General features: G+C 36.6%; 1 protein-coding gene across 1 annotated transcript in view; it reads left to right on the forward strand.

Moving 5' to 3' along the window:
* Positions 1–9,064: 9,064 nt before the first annotated feature.
* The window catches only part of LOC107685931 (septin-9-like), a 69,629-nt gene continuing 69,124 nt past the window's right edge, over positions 9,065–9,569 (forward strand). The window contains exon 1 of the mRNA XM_016482695.1: positions 9,065–9,318. Coding sequence (XP_016338181.1) covers positions 9,264–9,318 — 55 coding nt within the window. The 5' untranslated portion in view covers positions 9,065–9,263. The remainder of the gene's footprint in view (positions 9,319–9,569) is intronic.

The raw sequence follows: 9,569 nt of genomic DNA on the forward strand, positions 1-9,569 counted from the left end.
ATATTACATATCACAGTGTGAATGTGATACCACTGTCTCATGTTCTGGCCATTATGTTTCGTATTTACACGTTTTGTGTTCCTGTTGATGCAAATATCACCGGCACACTGAAAAAAATATTTTTTGGTAACGCTTTACAATAAGGTTCCATTTGTTAACTACGTTAGTTGACATGAACTAACAATGGAAAATACTTGTAGAGCATGTATTTTAGTGTTAATTTGACCATTTATTAATACAGTTAAAAAATGGTTGTATCTGTTAATATTATCTAATGGACCTGAGCTAACCTGAACTGATAATGAACATTTGTATTTTTATTTACTATCATTAACAAAGATTAACAAATACTGTAACAAAAGTATTGCTCATTGTTAAATGTTAGTAAATTCATTAACTTTAACTAATGGATCCTTATTGTAAAATCTTGCAATTTATTTTATGTGTTTTCCAATAAAAAAAATCTAAACAACATTTACTGGAAAAGTTAATTTGTTTAAAATAAGATAAAAATATCTTGGATTTGTTTCTTCGTCCATATATATTTTTTTAAATTGAATTTTATGCTTAAAACATTATAAAACTATATACCAGTGAGGTGAGAAATATTAATTCAAAATATCTTATACAATTTTTATACAAGATCATAATATTTTAATATACAAAAACTTAATATTTAATGCAATTTTTGTAAAATAAAGTCATTTTGTTTCAACAATTTTTACTGGAAAATAAGACCAAAAATTCCTGATTACATCAAAGACTTTCACGATTCATGATTTTAGTTCAAAGTTTACTTTTAGTTCTTCTCTACAAATGACTATTTCAAATAGAGGCTGAAAGATTGAATGCAAGCTATTCTTCTTCTGGAGTGAATGAAGGTGTTTGTTGAGGTTGTGACAGGTGTCGCGTTCCTTTAGCTTTGCTTATTAAAAATGCATTTTGTTTCCTAAGACAACAAATCATTTATGCTTTCAGGCTCATGGCACACACCTCAACTAGGTCTTGCCTACCCCCACATCTCTGAAGAGATGCCCTCTGTGCTCTACACCAAGCCTGGCTACCTGCTCATCTATCAACCTGTCTGGCTGTGCTGTGGATCCAGTTAAAGTAAAATTCCTTGCCCACACTATACCCCCTCCTCCCCTTTCCCTCCTTCTCTACACGGAGTGCTGTTCCTTTATGGTAAGATGTGCTGTAATGCATGCATAATTTTAGAGTTTTAGAGTGGCTTTGATATTCGAATTCCATTTATTAGGAGCTTGATATTTATGTATAAATGGCAAACAAATCAGTAAGTGATTGCCCCCTCTGCATCACATGATGTGGTATCAAGATGTGGCATCACAGTGCATATGCATTATCAAACAATTCATCAATAACGCTATATTGAATTCTGTTTAATAGTCGCGGGTTTAAATGTACTATGCAATGCACAACACTACGCCTGTCACCAGCAGATGGCAGCAAGGAGCTTTTTACCAAGTGAAAAGATTAGATGAAAAAAGTCACTGAACAATCTCCTGTTACGATTTTTTATGTTTTAAAATCATCAAGTGATTCGAAGAAATAATCCTTGTTTGAAATATAATCCTCTTTTGAAATTTAATTTGATTAGTTTACTTTGTTTTGGTTGTTCAGTATTTCGTCTGGAATTTTATATAGCTTTGATTTATTTTGCTAATTTAGAATGCATATCAAATAAGCACCAGAAGAACACGTACACACGTACACACACACACACACACACACACACACACACTTTTGATGTTTGTCTGATATGATACACAATTACACACACACTCTATACTATTCAAAAGTTTTTGTTTTTTTTAAATGTCATTGAAAGAAGTATTTTATGCTCACCAAGGCTCCATTTATTTGATTAAAATGTAGTAAAAACAGTAATATTGTGAACTATTATTACAATTTTAAATACCTGTTTTCTGTTTAAATATATTTTAAAATGTAATTTATTTCTGTGATGGCAAAGCTAGCTTTTCAGCAACCATAACTCCAGTCTTCAGTGTCACATGATCCTTCTAACATGCTGATTTGCTGCTCAAGAAACATTCCTTATTATTATCAAATGTTGAAAATGCTTAATTCTGTGACGAGGACATCACATTGCCCAATTGGCCAAAAAAAAAAAACATTGCATAATGCTATCAGTTGTTAGTGTTTATGGTCATTGTTTTATGAGTGACAAAGTGGGTTTGTTTAGTGACAAGCTTTGCTAGTGTAATGTAAGAAGGACTTGATTTGAAATTTGTATGAAGTGTTTTGGTAGTTCCCTTTCGATACTTCACTCGTACTGCGTCTTGCTAGACGCATATGGGAAAAAAGCCTTTTTCCTCCTGAACTGAAGCCTATTCATTCACGCAGTGAAACTGCACGGCCATTGGTTCGTGCAGAGCTTAAAAAACGAACCAATGGCTCCGGCGCGGGGGGTCGAGAGCTAACAGGTGAACAATACCAGAGAACTTGGGCACGGTACGGCCAAGGGCTCTCTGTCATATCCGTTTACGCAGCGCGTGCCATTTCAAGCGGAAAGGACTTCCAGGTTATAAAACCTCGCAAATGTGGATGGCGAGGCCCAGCCGGCCGCCTCACAAATATCCGCAATGGACACACCACTGGACTTCAGTTCAGGAGAAAAATGGCTTTTTTCCCATATGCGTCTAGCAAGACGCAGTACGAGTGAAGTATCGAAAGGGAACTACCAAAACACGTCATACAAATTTCAAATCAAGTCATTCTTACATTACACTAGCAAAGCTTGTCACTAAACAAACACACTTTGTCACTCATAAAACAATGACCATAAACACTAACAACTGATATCATTATGCAATGTTTTTTTTGTTGTTGTTGTTGTTACATTTCTTTACAAAACAAGAATGACAGCTTTCTGCTGTTTAGTATTCAATGGTCCATGTTTACATTACAGCACAAAATAATTCCTAAGATGTCCATTTTTGTATATAGACTGTAATGAAACCAAAAGACTAGCACCTGTGTAGGTTCAGCTAAATCTAATTGTTTTCATAGTATTCTTTTTTTAGATATGGAGTATATTTCAATACATTATAACTCTAGAAATATAGCAAATTTCTGTCTAATTCAGTTTTGCATTATGTATAGTTTTGAATCTAATTTTAACAGTTTCGAGAGAAAAAAAAAAGTACATAAATGTGCATATTGACCTGTGGGTACATTTGGTGGTGGTTGTGTCTGAGAGAGAAAATAATTTATGCAATTTGAAAAACATATTCATTTAATATATTTTGTGCCAAAGCAATGGAAAATGACCTAAAAGTGGCCTAAGTATTGAGCAACAGATCCTAGCTATTGTAAAAAAAAAAAAAAACTGTAATATGATTGAGTACACTTTTAAATTTAAAACGTATTATTATTTCAAATCATTGTACCAGGTCGCAAACAATTGTTCCAAACAATCACATGTTTATTCAAGCCAAATCAAAGCAGGTCTCCGGCTGACTTGCTTGCACCTGGGCAGAAATTTCTGATTGAGTCCTTACGTCACACAAATGACCCCACTTACGTTATGTGTTTAAAGCTCACGATTCTGTACCCCCAGCTGCTTTGTCATGCTTGACTCTGTCAGTGCAATGCGGTAGATGGTGATAATGATTAGGAGGTCACAGGAATGATGGGAACTAAGAGGCCAGAGGCCAGCTTTCTCCTGCCTGTCAGCCAGTAGATTTCTGGATAGGGTTAGATGACAGCCGGCCCATCACCCCTTTGCTTTAGGTGCAGCTCCCAAAGGGATCAATCAATTAGCAATGTCAACACAGATATTAGCCTCTGCGATGGTGATTTACGTCCTGAGAAAGCAACCAGGCGCACACAATAAAACTCCTGCAACACGTTCGGGTTCACTCCGGTTTCTCATGAACAGACAGCGCTCTATCTCTGCAGAGGATATAATTGGATACTGGCAGGAAAACTCCGGTGATTTGTGCTGCACCTCACCTCTATCTGTTTTGGCTGGAGGCAGCTGCAAAGAAGAGTATGTTGGGAGGATGGAGTGCAGGCTGGCACGTTTCCACAGCGGGAAAGCTCTCATACACTGCTCTGCGCTCCTCGATCAGATTCCATTTGCTGTTCTGGTCAGTTGCACCATATCAGAGAGCATGACAAATATTAATCTCCTGTTCCTGTCAGAGCGGCGCTCCCTTCGTGCCTTTGAATAATTCAACAGCGGCAATGCGAAGTCAGTGACAAAAAATGGGAGCGAGAGGGCTGATGCTGTTGATCGCCAAGGAAATCTGAAAAAATATTTCACCGCGCAGCACTGTCAGCCGCAGTGACAACATGCTCACAGGTATGCATGCCCTGCAGCCACAGGTGCCAGTGCTGATTTGAAGATGATTGGCTCGCTGGGTTGAAAAGTCTTCTTTTCACCTTCTGAAGAATACATACCTCGGTGACAGCACCTTATCTGTGACCCGAGGCGGGTGAGGTCAAAGGTCAACCACTGTCCAGCCAATGAGCCTGACTAAATCTGCACAGCCCTTCACTTAATTTCCCCACTTCAGTGGATGTCTGCAAATCGGAACAGTTCAACAGACTTGGGCTTCTGCTAAAGCAGATATTCTGCTCACTGATATGCGCCGGTCAGAAATCATTCATCTTAGTCTGTGCTCAAAGTAGCAGCTGGAAGATGAAAACCATGACACTTCAGGTTTTAATACTGCCAGGAGCTTGTCGGTGTATACCAGCATTGCAAATTTGATAAAAGCCTGATCTAAATGTAGGGAAGAAGCAATAGCGTAAATGCTGCAACAGATTTGTGTTGTGCTTTCAGAATGACAGCGTGTTTGTTGGTGTGGCTTTATACAGAAAATACAATTATTTCTGACATTCTACATTGACTATTTTGCTAAAAAAAACTGCCATAAAATATAAAATAAATGTATATATAAATATTAATTATAAAACCAAACTGGAGCTATAAACTGTGGACATAATCTGCATTCATTCAGAATTAATACAGTTTGTGTGCCTGTCACTGCATATGGAACCAGCATCAAGCTACTCCAAAATCAATAAAATCATTCCAATATTCTATGCTACTTCCTAAAAGCCTATATTCCAAAAGATCATAATGGGAAATAGCTTTCAGAGCATTTTCACGTTTTTATTTTATTTCATTTTTTTTGCTGATTTCAGCATGTTATGCATGGCAAAAATAGGCTCAGCACCACGCAGCTTATGTGGGCAGTGTGAATAATGTAACATGCTAACATGGGTGCCAAAAGAAATACACCACTGTTCAAAAGTTTGGTGTCAGTAAGTTTTTTTATTTTTTATTTTTTATTCAAATTTTATTAAACTTTTACTCAGCAAAGATGCATTAAATTGACCAAAAAGCTGACTGTAAATAAATGATGTTACCAATGGTTTCTATTTCAGATCAATGCTGGTTCTTTCTACTTGACATTTCTCAAAGAATCCTGAAAAACATATCACAGTTTTCACAAAAATATTAAGCAGAACTGTGGTTCACATTGATAATAATAAGAAATGTTTCTCATGCACCAAATCAGCATCTTAGAATGATTTCTGAAGGGTCATGTGACACTGAAGACTGAAGAAATGGCTTCTGAAAATTCAGCTTTACATCACAGGAATAAATTACATTTTGAAATATATTTAAAAAAGGAAACAGTTATTTAAATTGTAAATATATTTCACAATATTACGTTTTTTTTTTTTTGGGTCAAATAAATGCAGCCTTGGGTAGCACAAAAATCTCACCGACCCCAAACCTTTGAACAGTAGTGTATGTAAGACAAAACATATATTTTCGGCTAATGCATAATTATATTATGCTTGCTTTCTTGCATTCCATGACAATTTAGGCTGTATTGGTCACATATCCATACCAAAATATGCTTTAATGATTTTTTTAAGTATACATAAATCATGTGGATTAACGTTGACATACATAATATTATAAAACTACGGTCACGACCTTTGAAACAATGCTTGAGAACCAGCTTATTAATTCGGTGTGGGAAAGTAACTCTGAGCTATGATTAAATGCTCCCCAAATGTTTTGAGAAGCATTTCAGTCAATTGCAGCGTGCAGGAAATTGAGAGAGTTTATGAGTAATTTACTGCTGCAGCAGCTGTGTTTGCTAGTTCTCTGACATTTACTGTTTACCTCGGATGTATGCAAAAAAAGGCTGTTTCAAAAGGTCTAATATATATCGCATAAACACATGTCGCATTAATGGTAATTTGTTTAAAAGTTGCAAAGATCTTTTGTTTAAATTCTGGGAAGCTCAAGAAAGTTTTAGGGAAATTGTCACATTTGCACTGAACAAAAAAGCAGTCTTTCACAGCAGGAAAAAACAAACAATTTTGACATCAGGTCCTAGTTCAGAGAGCACAATTATTAAATACCCTTGAAATCAAGTTTTTTTTACTATGGTAGAACGGATATCTCTGACCAAAACCAAATCTATTTTTACCCCCACAAATCTGTTACCACTTCAGTGCTCTTTAGACATGTTGGAGAATTGCTGACAATACAAACATCACACAATCTGATCCTTTCCTTTCCTTTCTGCTCAGCTCACGAATACATAGAATTGCACTTTTCAACTTCCAGAAATTGTCATTCCTCTGACACCCATGTAATTTGACAGAGGTGGTTAGCGGCACGGTTCAAGGACTTACTTCTCTACCAAAGCACTGAAACTCTTAGCCTACAGTCAGAATCTGTCTGACTGAGTATTAAAGGCTACGTGACATTAATCCCTAGCACACTACACTCATATGGCTAATGAGGGCCACTGAGGATCACTGTCTGGCTCCTCCGCATGGACGCTCAAATGTGGAGTCTGGGAACTCAGTCATATGGCCACTCTTATTCTCCTTCCACTTTTATTTGCCACATTTCCTGTTTCTGATATGAATAAATACCTCTATCTCTTGAAAACAAGCACCAGAATCAAAGTAGGCTGTGGAAGATGAAAGGAACTCTCTGTTATCCCTCAGATGAGGGGCACCGCTCCACAATGAATTAAACCTTCTGAAGCTGTTTCCTGAGTGTTTTCATTTGAGTGTAATTGCATTTCTAGAAATCACTTTTTTATTCAGGCTGACAAACACAATATGATATGAGGTTTCCTTTTCATTTTCCCCACAGTATCTATGCACATTAGGAATAAGAATACAGTGCAGAAAATATGCATCTAAGAAGAACAAAACCAGCATTTCATTTACTGACATGAACATGTCCCTCTGGACTTAATTAACCACATGGCAATTAGAATGATTGAGAGGGGTCATTCATGTGTTATTCCAGGACAGGTAAATCCCTAACTCACCCTTCGGAAGTCAAACATACCTTGTCCTTGACCAGTCAAAACTTGCATTTACAAAATCAAATATATAAACATGTACACAAATTTGGGTCAGTAACTTTCTTTCTTTTTTTTTTTTTATCCAGATTAAATTGATCAGAAGTGACAGTACAGACGTTGATATTGTTATAAAAAAATCTATTTTTACTATATACTTTTTGATAAAATAAATACTATATACTTTTTGATAAAATAAATGCAGCCTGCTTTCTAATATATATATATATATATATATATATATATATATAAAATCACCGATGCTAAAGTGCCCTTTTGGCCCACAATTTCTACCAAGGGGGATTAGAGATGCTATTGATTACTAAACCTTAATGAAACCATTAAAATGGAATCCAGAAAATTAATGGAAAACACATAATTTGGTAAAAAAAATAAAATAAATGAATTTGAGAAAAAATAAAACATTTCATAGGCCCTTGAACATTTATTTTTTGTTAAACTTTTAATAAATTGTTGTTACATTGTGTAAGTTTCATGATTTCCATTAATTAGACATGCTTTTAGATCAATACAATTTAATTTAAACATTAAAACAGAGTCTAGAAAAATTAAAATGAAAAAAAAAAATGGAATCCAGAAAAACGGAATTTGGAAAAAAAAATTATAAAACGGAATTCATAGGGCCCTATATATATGTATAGCCTATGTATGTGTATGTGTATATGTATATGTATATGAACTATGTTCTCAGGACAGGGATGTTTTGGAGGCAGGCTGTCACATTCCATAAATTTTTATTAAATGTTAAAAATGTGGAATTCATTGCAGTATTGATTGGCCAAAGCTGGCTTAATATTTCAGTTGGTTAACTTTGCACTTGTGCTGTTTCGTGTGCCACTGAATTTGTGCAGTTTATTTTTTTTCTGTGCGATTGTGGCAATATGACCCGCACTTGGCCGACGCCAACCTCTCTCTCTCGCTCTCTCTCTCTCTCTCTCTCTCTCTCTCTCTCTCTCTTTCTTTCGGCTTATTCCCTTTATCAGGGGTCGCCACAGCGGAGTGATCTGCACACTTGGCCAACGCCAACCAAATTTTCTAAATGTTCTTGAGTAAACCATGTAACAAGAAGTCCTGGTGCCCGTCCCCTATATATATGGCGCTCGCACTTGGCCGACGCCAACCTCTCTCTCTCGCTCTCTCTCTCTCTCTCTCTCTCTCTCTCTCTCTTTCTTTCGGCTTATTCCCTTTATCAGGGGTCGCCACAGCGGAGTGATCTGCACACTTGGCCAACGCCAACCAAATTTTCTAAATGTTCTTGAGTAAACCATGTAACAAGAAGTCCTGGTGCCCGTCCCCTATATATATGGCGCTGATCGGTGGCGTTCGGTCCGCACGAGTCAATTACAAATCTTAAAGCCTGGTTGCTCCGCATACAAAGTGTTTCATTGAGAAATAATCGGCTCCTCAAGAAATCCACTTAGATGCAATCCCTCCCTCGTCTCTCCTGAGATAAGGACCAAGAGCCATCTACTTTGGGGGGCACACATGTTCCACACAAACAAACAGAAACAAAACAGAAGTAGCAAACCTTTTCCAGGTGTAGCCGCAGGGTGGGGTGAAGGATGAGGAGTCACTTTACCCACCACTCTGTTCGTGAGGGGGCAGGACTCACAGGGAGGAGGAGAGGAGCTCTCTATGAATCTGACGTTCTGCTCTGCGCTCTCAGATGAGAAACGACTCCCACCAAAATCGCAACTATTTTTGGTTGCATAACAAGCCCAAAAATCGTCGGATAAACTTTGGCCGGCTTGAAAATCGTTTGAGGTTTTGTGCTGTTTTCGCAAAGTTTATTTCTTGTGATTGCGTGCCACTGAGGCTGGAAGTTTTCCCTGGACTGAAGTCAGGATGTCAGATATCTCAGTCAATGACCATCTGGAGGGGATATTGTCTGATTTTGAGGGTAAGTGCGCGTTTCATTAATTTTAATAAGTGATTTTTTTGGAGCTATGAGAAACTTTGCAAATATAATTATTTACAAATTAAGTGTTTAAAAACTTGAAAAACTAAAACTTTTCTTAACATATTTCACTATGTTTATGTACAATAATAAATAATGCATACACACACACACACACACACACACACATGTATGTATATATATATATATATATATATATATATATATATATATATACAATATATACAGTTTTT

Source organism: Sinocyclocheilus anshuiensis, unplaced genomic scaffold, assembly GCF_001515605.1.
Source record: "Sinocyclocheilus anshuiensis isolate Anshui unplaced genomic scaffold, SAMN03320099.WGS_v1.1 scaffold701, whole genome shotgun sequence".
In the NCBI taxonomy this organism is placed as follows: Eukaryota; Metazoa; Chordata; class Actinopteri; order Cypriniformes; family Cyprinidae; genus Sinocyclocheilus; species Sinocyclocheilus anshuiensis.